Source organism: Pyrgilauda ruficollis, unplaced genomic scaffold, assembly GCF_017590135.1.
Source record: "Pyrgilauda ruficollis isolate IOZ18807 unplaced genomic scaffold, ASM1759013v1 scaffold18, whole genome shotgun sequence".
Lineage (NCBI taxonomy): Eukaryota > Metazoa > Chordata > Aves > Passeriformes > Passeridae > Pyrgilauda > Pyrgilauda ruficollis.
The window spans coordinates 3,766,873-3,788,251 of record NW_024516984.1 but is presented as its reverse complement, the minus strand read 5'-3'; the positions used below and the strand labels follow the sequence as shown (position 1 = coordinate 3,788,251).

At 38.9% G+C, this 21,379-nt stretch overlaps 1 protein-coding gene across 1 annotated transcript; it reads right to left on the bottom strand.

The window, feature by feature from the left end:
• Nucleotides 1-2,115: 2,115 nt before the first annotated feature.
• On the bottom strand, nucleotides 2,116-20,632 carry LOC121351923 (ATPase family AAA domain-containing protein 2-like). The gene is made up of 18 exons (XM_041464390.1): nucleotides 20,596-20,632; nucleotides 20,170-20,268; nucleotides 19,022-19,100; nucleotides 18,287-18,370; nucleotides 18,088-18,178; nucleotides 17,758-17,873; nucleotides 16,366-16,540; nucleotides 15,693-15,781; nucleotides 15,206-15,365; nucleotides 13,948-14,038; nucleotides 13,210-13,515; nucleotides 11,403-11,493; nucleotides 9,819-10,002; nucleotides 8,162-8,347; nucleotides 6,941-7,076; nucleotides 6,583-6,701; nucleotides 4,211-4,339; nucleotides 2,116-2,154 (listed from the first exon to the last, which is right to left on the bottom strand). Exons 1-18 carry the CDS (start codon nucleotides 20,630-20,632, stop codon nucleotides 2,116-2,118), a joined length of 2,211 nt encoding a protein of 736 aa, XP_041320324.1.
• Between the last annotated feature and the right edge of the window lie 747 nt (nucleotides 20,633-21,379).

The following is a 21,379-nucleotide window of genomic DNA, read 5'->3' as shown; positions in this document are numbered from 1 at the left end:
GGCATTTACCCACAGAAACCCAAAGGGAACTGAAGATAGACTTTTTCATGGCTGTTGATCTTGTTCATATCGGTGTTTCTGCAAGGAGGATGATACTATTCACATTTACTATGTGAGGAAATCTCTCATGGCCATGGGACAGGGCTTGTTCAGTTTAGAATCAAAAGTTTCATAACAAGTACACCAAACTAAATCTCCTGCTGAAAGTGGCAGAAACCAGATTTGATTCTTCTACTTCTCCATGGTAACACTACTAAGACATAAGTCAATGATGGGGATGACAGAAGTGTGAAGATGTACATGAGGACTACAAAAATGTGAGGAGGTTATTCAGGGAGAAAATTAAAAGGCCAAAGTTCAAGTACAACTTTGCTAGGGCCATAAAAGGCAAGAGAAATTGTTATTACAAATATATCAGCAACAAAAGGAGAGCTATGGAGAATCTCCATCCTTCGCTTGACACAAAAGGAAACATAGACACAGCAGACCTCAGGGTACTCATGCCCTACCCTGGATGACAGGGACTGGAAGCAGAATACAGCCCATATAATCCAGGAGGAAATGGTTAATAAACTGCTACACCACTTAACACACCCATAAATCTATGGGCTCTAATGGGATCCACCAAAGTGGACTGAGGGAGCTGGCAGAAGAACTTGCCAAGCCACTTTCAATCATTTACCAGCAGTCCTGATTATCTGGAGTTGACTGGAAGCTGACAAATGTAACATCCATCTGCAAGAAGGGTTGGAAGGAGCATCCCAGAAGCTACAGGCCTATCAGTCTGACCTTGGTGCTAGGGAAGGTCATGGTCCAGAGGATCTTGAGTGCCATCACACTGAACATAAATAGAACCATGGGCTCAGGCTCAGCCAGCATGGGTTTATGAAAGGTAGGTGCTGCTTGATGAGCTTGATCTCCTTTTACAACATGGTGCTCCTGCTTGGTGGATGAGAAGAAGGCTGTGAATGTTTTCTAATTGGACATTAGTAAAATCTTTGATACTGTCTCCCATGGCATTCTCCAAAAGAAACTGTCACTGCCTGCTCATGGCTTAGACTGCAAAAGCAAAGCAGCAATTTTAAAGCAGGTTCCACAATCCTTTTCAAGGAAGACAACCTCAAAAAACATCAATCCACCACCCTGAGGATATCTTCTTTCTTAGTTCAGTAGTTTTGAAACTGATGGATAAAGAAAATCCAAAAAAAAAAAACCTAATTCATGCAACTGAAAATCCTGAAAATGTTCCTTGGGAAGGAAATAGAGCCCATGACAAGCCTCACTCCAAGGCAGGGCAGACCATTTCTGAGCTGGATTTGGTCTGTGTTTCCCATGGAAATGCAAGACAGTCTGGAAAGAAGAGCCTGACTTGGAAAGATAAGACTTTTAGCTTTTGAAAGCTAAGTTAAAAACACTGAACTCCTGCAAGTTGAATGATTCAGTCATTTAAGTAGCAACACTGAGATGCAGAAAGCATGGGCTATGCTATGACATGCTTTATAGTCATGTAAGTTGTCTCTTTTTTACTAAGGTAGGCCAAAATTATAAAAAGTTTAAGTAACATTTTCACCAGCTTAGATTATGAGTTTTAATTAAGCACAAATTAGTGATGATTTATAAACAGAGTTTTGTTTTTAAAGCATCTGAAGTAGAACATATAAACACTTGACTAAAGAGTATTTCACAGGTACTTTAGGCCAGCTAAAATGCACTCAGAGGTTATGTATATTTGTGTCAAGCGCTGGTCCTGACGCCTTTTTGTCATCAAAATATGGGCATTCTCTGTGTGACCATTATTAAAAAAAACCAAAGCAGTGTTTAAGTTAATCTTCATAACATAACTTTACAGGTAAGAAACTGAATCAAAATAAACAGGAAGAACAAATAAACCAGCAAACCAGCACATCCCGATGCACTGCCTACTGAGGGAGGAGGATCCAAGGGGATGAACTTGGAGCTGGAGCCCTGGAGGTGGCCGCACCAGGGTCGCCTGCGAGGCGGTGGTGCCGCCCCAGCCTGCCTGCTCCTGCACGCCGGGGAACTCGGGTGCCTCCTGACCCATTCCCATGAGGTGACAGGGCAGCCAGAGCCACAACAAGAATAGCACCCTGTGTCCTACTCCTGGCCTCTCAGCTTCTCTTCACTAGAAATAAACTTGAAGGAGAACAACAAAAAAAAAAAAAAAACAAAAGCAGTTCCAGTGTCTTCCAGCGATAAAAAATGTTTGGAAGGTTTGAGACAACAGCAGGAATCAGAATCAATACACTTTAGAATTCCATGCTGTTCTCTTGAAAAGAAAATACTGTTGTCCCAAAATGGGTTCTTTCACCCAGTGCAAAAGGCTGAGCCATACAAAGTAGAGGTATTGGATTTATTTTCAGTTCTGTGCAGAAAAGGCTGGTGGTAGGCAGTAAATCCACAAAGCTGGCAAACTGACTATCAAAACTTTCCAGACACTAATGTTGATTGGCTCCCAAATACTCAGTCTTCTTATTCATTAATATTCAATCTTCTATTGGTTGAATGATGCTCTTGCTTCATATGCTAATTAGCCCATATGCTCCATCTTCTTTCAAGCTGGTGCCCACTTTTCTTCAGCTGATGCCTTCCCTTCTTCAGACAGATCCTTTCCAAATGCAGTGGGCATGATCTACTTCTGGAATGACCTAGCTGAATAAGTTTGCCTTGTTTTGTTCCTCACAATCTGGCATATTGGTCATTTCACCAAGTGTTGCTGGTTCAGCACTCTCTTATGTCTGGTTTCAGTTATGTACTTAGCTTCTTTCTTCTGTTCTTTTTTCCTATAGCTGTTACAATTAGTGAGACATGCTAAATATAACTTATCTATTTGGGAGCCATACATTACAGTAGGTCAAGTACACTGAAGTCAAGTATCACAGCCAACTGAGGGCTACAATTTCTTTCTTCATTTCCTAATAAGGAGAAAAAGAAAAAAGACAAATTAGGAGTCAGTGTGAATACAAGCCTGAGAACCCTGATAACTTCTTCATCAAAAGAATCAATAATCTGTGCATACAAGTGTTAGTAATCTTTAGCACAATACATGTGCTACCACCGTCACAATGTCTATCTAGCCCCACTAGCTTCAAACAAGTCCTTAGGCACCCAAAACAGAGAGCAGGCCAGAGAAACTGCAAGGATCTATCTCAAGGAACAATGCATCTCTATCAAGGTGCTTTCAACAATAAAAGACAGTTCCTGAAGAGCCACTACTGAAAGCTGGAACTAAAGCTAAAAGTAGAAATAGAAAATGAACAAAAAAGAGTCACAAGAGCCCACAAGCCCTGATATAACACAAACAAATCCCTCCTCATGCTGAAACACATTATTTTGCTAGATGAGAGAAGGGCTCATTTTCAGGAATGGCCTCCTTAGCTAAAGAGAAGAGGCTTCCTCTCTCTTTTTATTATTTTTTTTTTTTAAGGCAGACCTAGAAGCATAAAGAATTTTGTGTAATATCATGCATAAACATCTGAAAGACAAACAGATTCAATAGATTCAAGGATCTTGAAGACTGAATACTCAATCTATCTAAAACAATACTGAGAATGCCTGCCTGGGACCTTGGGTGCCTGTGGAAGATTTCTGCTGAGTTCAAACTCAGAAATCCTCTCTCAGAGGAGGAGATTAGAGAGTCGGACTCATTAGCATCAAACCATCATTGGCAGAAAGCTCCCCACATCATATTAAAGAAGCTTGAGCCATGCCAAGTTAAAAAGAAAGTCTAGTGAGCCTACAGAAAAGCCTGAAGTCTTGTAATGTTTCATATTTAATTTCTTTTCAAGAATGGAATGAGTGCTATCCAAGTGTTACCATGTGTGCCTGCCTGCAAGGGAAGGAATAGGAAATGGCAGACTGAGAAAAGTGCTCTCCTTTCACAGCCCCCCACCTTCTTTATAGAACTGGAAAAGTTCTTCAGAAAGACTAGTGACAGATAGATTAACTGGTTTGAGAGGCTGTGTAGGTGGACCGTGGACCCATTGCCTTGTTCTGCCGAAATTACCAACAATTATGCCAAATTCAATAATGGGTTTGCAATAACGTGTAGATGTCTTCTAGCCTGAAATGAAAGTCTCGTAACACAGGCAACTCAGCATAAAGAGTGATAAATAATTGTGAGCACATACACATGCATAACACACATACAGATAATACCAGACAGAAAGTGCTCCAAGACAAAAAAAATTACCTCCACTAATTTGGTTTTGTCTGGATTTTCCCGCTCTTGGTAAATGCACATGCTAAGAACTGAATACAGTTTTGCCATGCTCGATATACTGACGTTCTCAGTTGCTGCGACGACAGCATCCAACACTTTCTGAAGAAAAAAAAAGTGGAAACTACAATTCAGAATAGCACAAGGTATGTCCTACTTTCGTATCTTGTTAAATAAAAGTGGCACTTCGGAGAGCTGATTAAATATCTCACAAGATTTAACTGGAAAAAACAATTTTTCACACTTCAGACAAAAGGAAGGTTTAAAGTTCAGACAATATTTTCTTACTTATCAATCAATGACATCAACGATCATAACTGCCAATCAACTGCCTCCAGAACATCAGGAATGACACAATCCACTTTGTTATAGAGTAGCTGCCACTGAAAAGCCACGGTTATATTTCATTAGATATGTAATACAGGGCCCTGGAAAACATGTCTTTGGAAGACAGGTTACAGAATTTCCAGGTACAACCATGCCAGCTGGAGACAGAAGCTCCTTAAGTACTCACCCCTACCCATTAGCTGGATGTTACAGTGCCAAACACCAGCTAGCTCCTACCTTTCAACTTAGGAGTGGATGAACTAGCAGAATGACCACCTGTAGCAAATTGCAAATCTGTCACACAGTCCCTTGTGCTGAGATGTGAATGTGATAATCTGTGGAAATGCAACACTAGCAAGCTAGTGGCACCACTGCTGTCCAGCAATTCTGTGTTGTGTGAGGTTGTGAAGATATAGCTTAAGACAGCAGCTGACCCAATGAAAATATTACTGCCTCACAGCTGCTTGCCATTAACTCAGCCCTGCTGAGATCAGTTACCACAAGATTTGAGTATTTCTCTGAACTTCCTTCTATCCAACGTGCAGCTAAGAGGCACAAAACCCACACAAGCTTTCAGCTGCTGCAAACACAACACAAAGGACATGACAGAGGTGCATGGCCAACATCTCCAGTGAAATTTAATTGTTGCCACATAGGTGAGTGCATGCTTTTCTCTTTGTTCGTCAAGTTCTATGCCTATTACCAAGCAAATAAACAGAAACTGCCACCAATCTAAACCAACTTAACAAACCCAAACAAATAATAAAAAGACCTATCCCATACAAAACCAAGTAGATATATTTTGGAGGTTCACCCAGATTATTGACTTCAGGAAAGTTCCAATGAGGTTCTCTGGTACAAGTGTCAAGTTCCAGTGATACTCATGTTATGGAAACAAGTTTTCTAAATAGACATGTTTCATGACTCTAGTTTTCTCCTCACAGCTGAAAAATATATATAAGCTGAAACATCTATAAGGACTCTACCATACCATTTCTCCAGCTGGAAATAACTTTGGAGCACATGCTATTAGCACTCACTTTAGAAAAACCTATGTGGTTTCTCTACATATGCAGGGAGTTGTGAACAACAAAATCCCCTAAAATTTGCTTCCTCAGGACACCAGCCTTAGAAAGCTAGTTTCACTTCTACAAATTATGTAACAGCTTAAAAATGTGACAGAAATTGTGTGGACAAGCCCCTTCATCAGAGGGGATTCCATTCTGGTCATATTCTCCCCATACAGAGGAAACATCCAAATAACACTCCCTTTCTCAGACAGCTAAACAGCAGCCTCCTATACTTCAACCAAATTCCAGGACGTCAGCTAGCAACTTCCCAAAGTTTCACCCAAGCCAATATTCCCTGAAATTCAGGTCCTTCTTTTATACCCTCTCCAGTTCAAGCAAAGAAACCTCTTTTACCCCCTGCAGCTAGGCCCATTTTGACCCTTTCCCCACCTACAGCCTAGGATCACAACTTCTCTCCTACAGGGGATTAGAAAAACCTTATAACTCTGTACCTGTAGGAATGCAAAATTCTAATACTGAATTTTAAAAGAATTTTAGAAAAGTGGGTATTAGTATTTTGTCCAGGATGTGCTTTAGGTCAACCGGCTAATTTTAGATTTAAAGCCATAACTGCTAAAAATCAAGGTCCTTTTCTGGTTCATAATACATGAAAACATGCAAACAGAAAAACAAAACAACCCTACCCCAATCCATCATAAAAACTGCATCAATAACTAACAGTACTAGAAGGTTGTCATTGTGCTATTTAACAAACCCTTTTACATTAAAAAGTAGGAAGAGAACCCCATTTTCTAAAACACAGCAAGAGCAGCAGTTTACACCAGCTGCAGAAACAACTGTCGTAGTCCCTTCCAGGCTGAATTGTTTCACAAGCTATATTTCCCTCTCATAAATTGTTTGAACTGGCATTGGTTAACAACTGACTTAATTCACAATCATAAAGAAAATGTCCTACTTTAGTATTAACAAAATTGAAGTTAGACTTACTCTGAGCTCAGAGTAATCCACAAACACTCCTCGTTTTTTAATTTTGATTGCTTTCTTGTCCAATACCTGTGGTTGGCCATCCACCTGAGAACATCTTGCAGAAGAATGTGCCTGCGAATCTGGAATGATGCAAATTTAAATCAGTATTTCTCTTAATGCAGAAGAGAGTATTTGCAAAGTATCCTGTACCTGAATAGGGTACCTCTCTGCAATAACAGAGAAAAATTTTAATCAATTCATGGTGCTGGAATGCAAGTACATGAAAGATGTACAGAATGACAGAGAATTACCACCAAAGCAAATACTGTATTAGCTGTTAACTTACAGTAACAAAGTTTTATATGTAGAAAATCCTTACCTGCACTGTTTTTTGATGTTGGGGGTTCAGCAGCTTGCTTCATAATCAAGTTCTCATAAAACCCTCTCCTTTCAGCACAGGTAGGCCGTGGGATATTGAAAACTTCTTCACGATTAGTATTAAACAATGTTTTTATCTAGACCATGAGAAGAAAAGAGATTTAAGAGATTTAAGGCCACAAAAACTTTTCATTTTCTATTCCAAACAGACAAGAGCATTTCTAAATTACACTGAATATGCATCTAGATAAAACAAGCTTTAAAAGTTAACTTCTTGGCCTTAAAAAGCTGGATTTCTATAGCACTGCAGACTAAAATACTTTCTCTAATCAACCTTCTTGAGTTTAAGATCCATGAAAAAACGTATGATACACCAATCAGAAAGGGGTGACATTTACCTCCCCAAATACTGCTTATTGTACATTTACCCAGCTTGATGTCCTCTAACTTGAATATTTATGACAGTTACAGAGGGAAGAGGCAGGGCTCAGCAGACAAGTGCCAACTTTTTGGCAATGTGGGATTTTTGTTGTTTTTTTTTTATTTTATTTTAGAAGGCACTTATTAATTTTATAAAAACTTTGCTACTTAGACAAAATAATCAGAGCTGCATATTAATATTTTAAACACCTTCCTTTAATGAACACTCTCAGATTCTAGAAAGCACAGCATGTGTTCTTAATTAATTTTGTTAAGAAATACAACGAAAAATTTATTTTCAAGTTGCTTAAACAGAAGTTAGTCCTTAGCTTTTTAATTTGCCAAGTTTCCACCTAGATGAAGAAATTGATTTTTTGTGAAATAATTTAAATTAGAAATTAGATTCTATCACTAACAGTATGACCACAGCACTTTTTCAGCAAAAATGTTTTCAGAAAAACAATCTTTTTCCCATCTATCTTTCAAGCACTGTGTATTCTTCACTAAGTACACACCAAACCATCCTGAAGCTACTGGACTGGTTGTCTGAAGTGTATCTATATGTTTGTCTAGTAAGCACAAGTGTGTGAGAAGGGAGAAAAAGTTGGGTCAAAGTCAATCTCTTCACTCAGAAAATACTCTACACAAATGCTTTCAGCATTTTTTATTCTAAGAAAATTTTAAGAGGTTCTGGTGCCTCAGTAATAACAGCATAAATTTGCTTAAAAGCAGCACAGTACTCCAATGTTGTAAGTTAACAAGAAACTGAGTAACAAAGAAAGAAAAGTATTGACAGAAATACCTCTTCAGGGAGATCTTCATGTGGCACATCAGACGTTGCAAGGAGCAAAACTGGAGCAAAGTATGGAATGTTATTCAACAATCCTGTAAAACCAGCTTTCAGTGTAGGTCCAACAGCCTCCCACCATGAAGAGATTTGTGGGATATAAATGATGCTTGGTGCTGTTCTTTGAGCTTCTCGTATCAACTGGTAAAATGAAAGCTTGGATTAGAAAATTGCATCATGTAGAACAGACTAGCTTGTGACATAAGAGTGCATAATACCAAGACATCAAGACAAACCAATAAATGAACAATTCCTTAACAATAAGGTAGCATTTTCACTTTGACTCAAACATAGACATTCCTATGCTGACCGAAACAGGACGGAATCATATTTCAAATCACTGCTTAGGGGTAAGATAACTCCTAAAGAGCCTCAAAACTCAGATGATGTGATGATGTGCCTGAAAAATCAAGACCAACCCTTCAGCAAGATGTGTTAGCCTGGAGAAATCACTACACAGCTGTGACTGCACCATTTCCAGTTCAGTGTGGGCCCATACCCACGTTAGACTGGAGCACAGCCTGAACAAAGACCTATGTGCAAAGATGAGGGCTAACACAGTAAAAGAAGCCTGGTCACAAATCATAATTTCAAGAACATTTTATAAGAGGTGACTAGTCCTTAGCCTGCCTGAAGAGCTAAATCGCTCACAGCCTCTCATTCCTCTCATTATCAAAGTATCCATCAGACAAGATGATGTGCTTTGAAAGACCACAAACCACTGCCTACAGATGGCACTTCAATCACAGAAGAGAACACGAATCTACTGCACGAAGGAAGTGTTAACAGTCCTTTCACACGAAAAATTTCTCCATGCATCATTTCAGAGTAACAATATGCAGGGAGTTCCTGTCACAAACGTGTGGCATATCCATGCAGTAGACAGGGTATTTATATAGCCATAGGTGCAACCATGACATAACAAAAAGAGAATTGCTCCTTCTGTGTGGCAAATGAGTGTCCAGTCACATGATGTGTCTGTCCTGACTTGTACAGCTCTAAAATGCTGCTAATAAAGAAAAAAATATTTTAATACAGCACTGCCACGTAATTAAATTGATTTCCTGCCTAAAAGTAAAAAATGAAAACTGCAGTAATCTCTAGTTAAGAGGACACACATCAGTTTGCACATTTAAACATTCCATGAATTGGAATGCTTTCGCATTTCACTGCAGCAGTACAAACTGTATATGTATATTCAAAAAAACACTTTTTCATAAAAACTTTGGCTGCCTTACAAATACAATAAAAAAGAAGGTTACAAAAAGTGCATGACACCATCAGAATGCAACAAAACCAACTTTTTGGAACTCATCAAGACCAGCAGGATTGCTTGCTACAAAGAGGGGCTTATTAGAAGCACCTCCCATCTTCCCAAGCTGCTAGCAACATCCTCCCTCTTTCATTTCAGATAGAAATGAAACATGGCTATGTACAAATGTCCTTATTCAGTATCGTTCCATCTACAAGAAAAGTGAATTTTCAGACAAAAATAAACACATAACAGCAAATTCAAATCAGGCCAACTCCATCAACAGTGATTTGTGTTTATTTCATTAGTTTATATGCAGTTCAAGAATCCTATGAGAACAACAGCAACAAAAAAATATACCTGTGAACATGTTTCTTCCTGTGATGCGGTGCTAACAAACAAGGTGGGTAGATCTAGTGTATAAGCTGGAAACTTTTCCAGGGCATGTAATATGGCAGGTGCCAAATCAAAAGCCTGCCCACATCCTGGCTCTTCAACTAGTAAGAACCGTGGCCTGAAAGATGTTGGCTGGTAAGAAGGATTTCTACAAAAATAAGAAGAAAACAAGTTTAAAAAAGAGTGATGAAGAGGCACACAGATGTTAAATATTTTTCCCATACTTTTTTTTTTTTGTAAATATGCTCCATGTTGTACTAAATAATAAGCTAGTCTGTGATTCCATGATCAAGAAGACCAGTCTATTTATCAAAGTCTATTTTCTCAAAAAGTGGTATCACTCCTCTGCTAAAAAAAATCATTCTGCCAGTTCCCAGCATGTCTACTATTCCTTTGGCTGGGTTAAGTAACAGTTCTTAAATCCCACAGGGGGAATGTCCAAGCAAATACACACAAAACAGCTGGTGAGTAACCTGATAACAGGGCAAAATAAAAATTCTTACAGCTCAAACCAGTCTGGGTCTCTTTACTGTCCATGCATAACCATTTTCAGCTTGTCTTGACTTTAAGTGAGATCTCTACACCTGTCAAATTTAGCTACAATTTGGCCACAGTTCCTGGAGATGGTGGGAAGAAAGGGGCAAAACCATGTTTCTAGAAAAAGACTAATGTGGGTACTGAAACACATTATATGTATCTGAAGAAAAACATGACTTGATTGCTTAAATTACAGCACTACTCTAAATAGTTGTAAGATGTATATTCATTTTATTCAGTCATTCTGGTTGTTTCATCTTTGACTTGAGCATTAATTTCCTAGTCATCTTGCTTTACTTGCATGAAATACAGTTGTGAAGGGGTTTGTGCATTTTCCCACCACATTACTATTGTACTTACACTTGCTGAAGTAAAAGATCATAGAAACCTAGTGAAGCTCAGCAAGTAATATTTTCTGGGCAGCACAGACATGGGAAGGGAGAAAAATATCTGACAATCATCTGTTTTTAAAACTATTGGACTACATGACTTCCACAATTAAAATGTCAAAAGATAACAAAAAATCCGTAGGTAAAGGTAAAAAATGAAGGCATCATTTAAATTTTTCTCCTAGTGATTTTACAAACCACTTCTTGATTTTGTTTCTGATACATAATTTGCTACTGGTTCAACCATCTTGGAAGGTAGAAGGGTAAAGGATGGCTACATAAATCCATAGAGGTTTTTAAGCTAAAAGGACAGAATGAGCATTTTTTGGGTCTAGAGTCTTTGAAGGAACACTATGTATTAAACCAACTTGTTTTAATAGTCTGTGAACCAGTTTGAATTAGCAAAAGAAGGCTGGGCCGATCATTTTGACAAGTCAGGGCAGTGTAGTCAGAACAGTTAGATTCAGTACCCAGTTGGATCTTCACAGTTGAATTCTTGCAAATATTGATCACCCTCACACACACCCTTAACTCCTTCATATAGCAGCCCTCACATGTTTACGTAACATTTTACAGATGCAGTCTTCTCAAAAATGTCACCATAAAGAGGACAAATATGCACCTGCTCAAAGTGCGGAATTCTGCCTTTTTGCTGTCAGACTTCTTTTCAGAGACTGATGGTGAGTCATCATCACTGTCAATCCCATCATTCCCTAAAATCATATTTAAAGACAAGAGAAATTTGTTATCTTTACTGAATAGTTTATATCTCACTCTTGCTTTAATACACCTTTGAAATCAGTGCTGGAAACAATTTATCTTGCATTTTGGTATTTGAATGCTGTTATTAGAGTACACCCTACCACAGATCGAAGGAGACCGCACAAGCCTATACAAAGCTGTCCTATATCCCATGATTTGCATCAGATATTATCTCCCTATTGACAAACACTTGGGAGGTTTTTTCCTTAGAATTAAGATGATCAGGAACAACTTCTGTAGTTCTTAGATACCAGAAAAACCCCACTCTCCTCATTTAAGCATTTATTTACTATATTCATAATAATTATTGATTACATCAGTGGACAAAGGAAGGGTTACAGACATCATTTATCTGGACTTCTGTAAAGTTTTTGACACTGTCCCCCACAGTGTCCTTCTCTTTAAATTGGAGACAGATGGATGAGTAATGAGTGGACTTTCAGATGGATAAGAAAGTGGTTGGATGGTCACATCTAGAGGGTAGCAATCAATTGCTTAGAGTTCCAGTTGATACCAGTGACAAGTGGTGTCCCTCAGGGGTGCCTACTGGGACTAGTGTTAATATCTTCATTAATGACATAATTGAGGGAATTGAGTGTAACCTCAGTAAATCTGCAGGTGACACTAAGCTGAGTGATGCAATTGACATACCTGAAGGATGGGATGCCATCCAGAGGGATGTGGACAAGCTCAAGAACTGTGACAATGGGAATCTCATAGGGTTCAATAGGTCCAAGTTCCAGGTGCTGCACCTGAGTCAGGGCAATTCCAAGTACCAACACAAGCTGGGGATGAACAGATGAAGAGCAGCCCTGCCAAGAATGACTTAGGGCTGCTGGTGGCTGAGAGGCTGGATATGACCCAGCAATGTGCTCTTGCATCCCAGAAAGCCAATTGTGTCCCTGGCTCCATCCTGCAGCACAGGCAGCAGGCCAAGGGAGGGGATTCTGCCCCTCTGCTCTGCTCGGGTGAGACCCCACCTGCAGGGCTGCATCAGCTCTGGGGTCCCAGCACAGAAAGGACATGGACCTGTTGCAGCAAGTCCACAGCAGGGCCACCAACATGATGAGAGGGATGGCGCACCTTTCTTATGAGGAAAGGCTGGGAAAATTTGGTTTGTTCAGCCTGGAAAAAAGAAGGCTTCAGGGTGACCTACTTTTGGATTTCCAGTACCTGAAGAAAACCTACAGGAAAGTTGGAGAAGGACTCCTTAGAAGAGCATGTGGTGGGAGGACAAGGAGAAATGGGTTCAGACTGAAAGAGAGTAAGTTTAGATTGGATATTAGCAAAAAATTCTTCACTCTGAGAGTGGTGAGGCATTGAAATGGGTCGCCCAGAGAAGTTATAGATGCCCAGTTCTTGGAACTGTTCAAAGCCAGGCTGGATGGAGCTCTGAGCCACCTGGTCTAGTGGAAGGTGTCCCTGTCCAAGGGGGCTGGAACTAGATCACCTTTAAAGTCCCTCCAATGCAAATCATTCTATGATTCTACAATTTGGAAAGAAGTGCTTCATATGTGAAACCTTAGATCCATCTCTGAAATGATTAACAGGATGTGAGCTACTGTCAGTAATACGGGGTGTTCCAGTAGAGAGCCCACAGCTCTCCACTGACACACAGCTCCCACTCTGCACCTGCAAAGTATAACAATTAGATGTTATTATAATACCTTGGGTCTTCAGTGCAAGCTTTGCATGGGGAAATGGTCTCTGCAAGGCTTGTAAAATTCTTTCCAGGGTGTTTTCTAACAGCGGCTTTGAAATAGATGGTAGTGCTCTCCCAGGTGAAGCCCCAGCTCTCTGTGATGCTGGAACAATCTTCTGCATGGCCATGGCAAAATCCTTTGCTGTTACTTTAATCGATCTGGCATCTATTTTCAGTCTTTTGTCACTTTCATGTATCTGCGGATAGCGGCGGCGCAAAGCACAGAGCCCAGCTTCAACACATAAGGCTTTAATATCAGCACCACAGAATCCTGACAAACAAAACGAGAACCATCAACATATATATGTGTTATATAGGTTAAAAATGCCTGGATGGCCCAGCCAGGAATTTTGGTCAATGATGCTACATCCAGTTAGCAGAGGGTTCACTAGTGGTGTTCGCCAAGGCTCAGTACTGAGTCCAGTCCATTTTAATATCTTTATCAATGATGTGGATGAGGGGATTGAGTACACCCTCAGTAAGACTGTGGACAGTACTACATTGGGTGGGAGTGTTGATCGGCTGGAGAGCAGGAAGGCTCTGCAGGGGGATCTGGACAGGATGGATCAATGAGTATGAGGTTCAGCAAAGCCAGGTGCCAGTTCCTGCACTTCTGTCACATCCCCAGGCAGTGATACAGGCTGGGGGTAGAGTGGTTGAACGTTGCCCAGGGAAAAAGGACCCACGCTGCTTTCAAACTCACCAACACATTTCTCAGCCAGGTCTTCAAGTAAGTTGTCCGATGGCTTCAGGGTCCAGTCTCGTGTGTGGATTTTCAAAATTTCTAATCTTGCCTAGAAACAAAATGGCTGCATTTTAGTTTGTCTTAAGTTTTCTCTTAAGAAAACAACCACAACACAAAACCCCCAAACCTCTGACACTAGTACAAATACTTTTCTTGTCTGCTAAATTTCTAAGTATTTTAAACGTCAGTTATTAATACATTCACTGCATCTTCAAGCAGGAAATGTAATCATTCTTAAATTCTTGCATCAAACCCTTGTGGGAGATGCAGTGAAATAAAAGGCAGATGCATCTTCCATAAAAATTGAGTTTTATAAGCATGAGACCTAATGATTTTGAAGGACAAATTGTAGTAAAAGCCTCATCTGCAAATGGACATTTTGAGTCAAAGAAAATTCTCACAAATTTAGCAAAATTTCACTGTGAGGTTTCAGTAGTTCATCAAATTTGCTTTTCTGCCAGTTGATTCAAAGAAAACAGTCCTAGTCTATTTTAAATTGCTACAGTTGCTACCAGGAACAAAAACTATGACTCAAACTACTGTCACTCATCCAGAAAATGTCAAACATGGCCCATTATCATCTCTGATCCTAGCAAGACATTCAGTGAAGTATCTTCTGGTACACCGATTAATTATGGCATACTTCTAGAATTCTTCCACAGTAGGGAATTGCATATTAGATCTGTTTCACGGCACCTTGTCTCTTGTTCCTGAGAGCACATAAATACTGTATACAAAGGTTTGTGCTAAATGCACTGTTTCATGCACGTTTACTAGCCTTCAATCCAATTAGCCTTTTATCTTTGCTCCAAAAATTGCCAAGAAGTATCAGTGATAGAGAAAAAACACAAAAGCAGGGTTACAGTTTTGCACACCATGTCTCTCCCAAACATCCCCATCCCAATATTTTTGTTGCTATGAAACAAATTTCTTCATTGCTTAGCTATTGCCTCTGAACTCAAAGTGCTGCCCTGTGCAGTGTACTTCATATCTTTGTCTGAGAGAGAAGCAGCTACTTGTTGACATCATCTTATTCCTATATATATTCAGTACCAGGTTTGCCCTTCACAGTACAATGGAACACCTCCAGATATCTCTCTTGTGTCCAAGCTGTACACTACAGATGGAGACCTGCACTGCTCCACAATGCTGCCTTGTTACAGGGGTTTGCAACAAAGATGGGCTTTGCCACATCAGATTGATTTGAGGTTCTGACCTCTTTGTTTGGCAAGTTGAAGCGGAATTCTCGTTCAAAGCGCCCAGGTCTTCGTAAAGCAGGATCTATGGAATCCAGTCTGTTGGTGGCTCCTATTACCACAACCTCTCCTCTGCTGGCTAAGCCATCCATAAGTGTCAGAAGTGTCCCCACAACAGAGCTAACAGAAAAATATAATTTTCATTCACTGGTTTAGTAAATTTTCTTCAGTCACACATAACCTTCTCTACTGATCCTTCAAAAAGGACAGGTTTTTTATTGACAAGATACTGATCAGTGAAAGAATTATTTTAAGACATAGCAAAATACAAATAAGGTAACACAGATTTTGAACTGATATCAGGCTTAGTGAATTGTTTCCATTTATTGTTTAAAAATCATCTGAAATTCACTAGCACTGAATTACTAGTTTTCAGGTTAAATGAAGGTGTCACATCAAGATAAATAGGTTGTGGTCTTCTTTTCACAAAGATCACACCTGTCCTACCTGTGAACCTGATCTTGTTTGCTGGACCGTACAGGAGCAAGAGCATCGATCTCATCAAAGAAAATAATTGAAGGTCGCATCTGGTAGGCCTACAAAGAAAACACAGGAACACCGGCATCAGGAAAACAGCACTACTTGAAAGAGAAGAAAGACATTATGGCTGGAAATGCACTGGAACTAGATTTTTCATCAGGGATCTCTACTAATTAAACTAATGTGAAACAGCAGCCTGTCAACAGAAAACAGAAGCCTTTCAACCCACTGAGACTGGGTGACAGGAAACAAATCATACCAGTATTTTTTACTGCTATTTGGCAACCACAAGAACAGACAGGACTCAAAGTTTCTGGAAGTGACCTTCCGTTACTAATTTAAATGATCATGTTTTAACGCTGCATCTGTTTTCCTCTCACCTAAAGCTACCATCTCTTGCTTCTTGAGACCATTTTTGTGACTGAGTTGTGTGTATGGTGAAGGGTTTTTTGAAGGTGGTGGTGGTGACTTTCTTGTTTGCTTTACTAATCTTTTCAGTACATCTCAAGAGACTCCACTGAGAAAGGGAACATTGATAATCCCATTTCAGTGGAAGTGGATTACAAAACATGAAAAAGAGTAGTTCTTGACTACAAAAAGTTACAGTTCCAACAGAACACATGGCATGTTTCAACCTTACCTGCTCAAACACTAAACGCAGCTGTCGTTCAGATTCTCCTACCCATTTACTCATGCAGTCGGCAGCGCTTCTCATAAAAAAGGTTACTTTCCTGTCACCTCTGCTACATTCATTAGCAAGTGCACGAGCAACCAGGGTCTTTCCAGTCCCTGGTGGACCATAGAATAAACAGCCTCTACAATGTAAAAGAAAGAATTTTTTTAAAAAATTAATATAAGAAAAAATGGCATGGTAAAGTATTTATTACAACTTCCATCCCTAAAATACACAAATGTGCTCTCCTAAGCTGAACACTTCATGGTTAAGATAGTAACACCTGAAGTGTGAGAAAAGTCAAAAGTGTTCCTACACTATTCTGCAAGACAGTAAACAAAATGAATAAAGAGAATAATGCAGATGTACAAAATCTTGAAAAAATATAACAGCACCCCAGTTCTGACAAACCAACAGAGATGGTTGCAGTAGAGTGGAGGAAAACAAGAGCAAATTTCCAATGCAGAATCTGAGACTGGGCTAACTTACGAATTTTCAGTTCATTTTTCAATGATAAACAATGATATAAATACATATTCATTCTTGTTTTCACAAAAGTCAAGATTTGAGAGTAAATAATTTCATTCTCCTTTAAAAAGCTTTCAGTTGGTCTCCCTTGACTGGTGATTAAGAAAGAGGAAGTAGTCTAAAAATGGGAAGGTATTCTTCATTTCTGTATTTCCATCAACTAAAAGAACCAATGTACTCCTGCTTCAAAATGAATTTCAATTAATAAAGAAGCAAAACACAGATTTTCTTTTGTTTTTATACTTTTAAATTCACTGGAAGCAAATAATTTAAAGTCCAATTTCAATATGACCATGACCAAGGATATACAAAGCTAATGAATCTCCAGTAATTTCATTTCATAACACAGAACTCGCTTAGCCGTGTAAGAAGGGGACAGATTCTTATTTTAGCCCAAACATAAAAAACACTGCAAAGTTCTAGTTACAAGTCCCTTCAATTGTAAAACTAATACCTGAAAATACTTGAGAAAAAAAAGAGTTGGTGTAAGACAAAACTGGACTTCCACAAAACAAACTACAGTCGACTAGAAGCAGATAGTGCCTTTCTTCTCACAAACTAATCAAGTCCACTTGCATGCAGGACTTTAAAAAAAAACAATCTTCAACCTCACCTTTTAAAGGCTAGTTTTGCCACACAGTAAATCTCTGAACCTACATACATACTGTATTCTATCCTTTTTTTAAAAAAATTATTTTTTATTAGTGCTAAAAAGAACCATAAATACTGCTGAAAAAGTTGAAGCATGGGAGGATGTTGAAACCCCAGATGTTTTTATTCTCCTAAAAATAATTGAGTTAAGGACTTAACATTTTAAATGGCGTGTCTTACCTTGGAGGTTTAAATTTCAATATCTCAAAGACGTCAGGATAAAGCAACGGCAAAATTACCATCTCTTTTAAAGCTGAAATGTGGTCAGAGAGACCACCCACACCATGAAATTGTGCCTAAAGATGAAGTCAACAGAACGTGTTAAAGAAAGCAGCAACATCTATAAGATTCCATCACAAATTGGATGTCAGCACAAAGAAAACGTAAGTGGCAATTCGCAAATTTCTTGAGAGAAAACTGTCAGTCAAGGGAGCTGTAGATGGCCCATTACTGGAAGCTTCCATAAATACTGCAAATGTCCCACTGACACCATGAAGTAAAAATACTTACTGAACCATCTATTTGCATTTGCTCTGCACCAGCCAGGCTTACTCCAATTTTCATGTAATCCTTGTGAACTTCATTTAAATTGCCTTTCCGAGCTGCTTCAGTTTTCGTGTGATCATTCGGAGCTCCCTTTATGTCACCTTTCTGAGAGTTGGCCGAAGGAGTCCTCATTTGAATTAAGGAGAAAGAAAAAAGTGCTTTCTAATTTATGATGCAGTTAGATAATTTCTGATTTTCTAATGATAGCAAGTGAATCCAAAAGACCTTATAAATGAGCATAAACCTCCTAAATAGTTATTAATTCCAACAGTTTTACGCTTAATGGCCATGACTAAATAAAGAACTTTAAACTGAGTTAATTATTTTAACAACTCTTAGCACTTGCAAATATGAGTATTGCAACTTATAATTTAGAATTTCATTAGGCATTTTTCTTGTTTAACGATAGTTTCATAAAGAAATGTGAACTCTCTTGAGTGATTGAATAAAAAATCCATTTAAACTTCCATACAGGCTCTCCCTGTAAGTTGTCTTCAGTTTTAATAAATTGTACCCTTCAAGATTAAGTCTTAAATCTTAATTTGTACACCCTTCAAGTCTAAGATTTTCAGAGTGACATTATGGCTTCCATTCCAGAAAAATGAAATTTCAGTTATATAATCTCAGCCACAACCCTCCTCACCACCTTATCAGTGACCAAATATACATCATTTTCAAATAAAATCTAAGGACTAGTAAAAAGGATGGCCTCCCCTGCAGTGTATGTTCTCCTTATACCCTCAGACTACAGTAGTAAGCTGCAATTATATCAATCGCTAATTACCACCAGTCAAAAAAACCTTAAAGATATTATTCAGCATTATTCAGTCATATGAATAGCACAACACATATCAACAGCAATCTTATAAAGGAGAACTACCATAAACCATACACCAACCTTTTAGGTTTTTTGCTTGAATCTCTCTCTTTGACAGATGAAGTACAGTTGGATGAGCTTAGGTTACGTTTTCTTAGATCTGTTGAAAGCAAAGAATTTGGAATTTGTTACAAACAAGCTTGAGAGAAACCAGGATAGTCAAAGGCAGAAAATGGGACATGTATTATCCATCTCTAAGTTCAAGGAAAGTTCCAAGGAGGCAATGTTGGGTGGTTTAATCGGTGCCCAAAAGAAGTAAAAAGACACACACCTGATTTTTAAGAAAATTTGAAAACCACAATAGTAAGATTATTAGGTCTCTTTAATTGTTATTATTTTAAGGGTAGATAGGTAATTTTTTTAACTGAAAAGCAACAATAAGGATGCCAAATTGCAAGGAAAAAAAGAGAATGCACACAGGATACATGCATTCAATAAAATTTACTTGCAGAATGAAGTAAGAAATATAAAGAGAAGTTGTGTGCATGTATTTTAATTTAAAAAAAAAATCTAAACCAACAACCCCTCACTTTCATATGAGAAATTAGCTCTTAAGAGAAACTGTATAATATATAGTATTGTGTAACATTCTGTATTGGGTCTGGCTGGGATAGAGCTAATTTTCCCCCCAGCAGCTCTCACAGTGCTGTGCTGTGCCTTGGTAGCTGGAAAGGTGTTGATAACACACCAGTGTTTTGGCTACTGCTGAGCAGCGCTGGCACAGCATCAGTGCTGTCTCCCCAACATTCCACTCCCAAGCAGTAGGCTGGCAAGATCCTGGGAGGGAACACAGCTGGGATAGCTGACCCAAGTTAACCAAAGGGATTTTCCATACCATATGACATCAGCTTAGCTATAAAAGTTAAGAAAAGTAGGAGGAAGGTGGGACATTTGTTTTCTAAAATGTTTGCATTCTGAAGCAATCACTACACGTGCTGAAGCCCTGCTTCCTTGGAAGCAGCCAGACATCACTTGCTGATGGGAAGTAGAAAACAAAACCTCATTTTTCCTGTGTTGTGCACAACCCTTTTCTTCTGCTTTGGTGAACTGCCTTAACCTACATGTTGCCTTCCATCTTATTTCGTCTCCCCAGCTCAGCTGAGAAGCAGGAGTGATAGAGCAGGTTGGTGAGCACAGGTTTCCAGCCAGGGTCAGCCCAGCACACCTACTTCCCACGGGAGATTCGTAGCGCTCAACACTTTTCCTCTGCCGGAAGGAGCGACGCAGGCCATTGCCTTCTTTTCCTTCACTTCTTTCTGGTGAAACTGCTGCACATCAACACAATGTTAAGTCGTGTAAGTACTGTTGCAAATGTGATGTATTCAAAACACAGTACGTGATATATTCCCACATGTCCACAACTCTTTATCTTGTAAGCATTTTGGAAAAAACAAATGGATTTTTTTTTTCCTCTGAATACCTGTTCTGAGCTCACTACAGTACAGCCCTAGAGCTTAAAGCTTGTAATGGCAATAGGAACATAAATTCTTTAATAGATGAAAAACAACAAGTAGTTCAGCCCATCTCAATTGTAAGGCTTTTGGCTAGAGTGTAGTCAAGAAAATTTAAAGCAGAAATAAACACTGCAGCACTACCTGGATCATCAAGATTTTCGTTGTTAGTTCTTCCCATATTGAGGCTTTCCTAATTAAGAGAAACAAGAAAGATAGTCAGAAATATGTAAAATACCTGTGGGCCTATTTGGTACTTACATAGTAACATTTTCAAGGCACTCCATATACACAAAAGATTGAATTAGGCACAGGAGGAGAGAATGGGAGCATGTCTCTGGTACCCAAGATTAATAACAAGTATTTCTGCTCTAAAATAGGCTTTAGTACATGTGATAGTTAAACACTTCACCAGATGCAAAAAAATAGTGCATCAATTAATCCCACGTAAATAATCCAAGAGTGTAGCAGAACCTAGGACAAAGCAATTCCTAGCAGACAAAAAAAAATCATCCTGGCATTTGGGAGATGATAAACAAAGTACTATGGAAAAATCTGATTTCATAAAAAACAAACAAACAACAAACAAACCAAAGAAAACATAAAGGAATTCAGATCTATACAAAAACAAAGACCTATCTAAGCAGGCTGTGAAGATGTTCAAAAAACAAAGCACCTGTCATTCAAAAGGACAGTGGACTAACTTAACAGAGAAAAATTAATTGGGAATTTGGCTGCTGAATATAATTTTAACAGGACTTCCTCTCACAACAGAGGATGACTTGAGCTCACAGGCAAGGTTGGCAAAAAAAAACAAACACAGATAAAGCACTCATCAGTTTTAAGTAAGATTTGAGTGAAAACTCAAGCCCTGAAACAGCTATTCATAAATAGAGTCCATTCAAAAGTCATAAGGTAATTCAGAAAG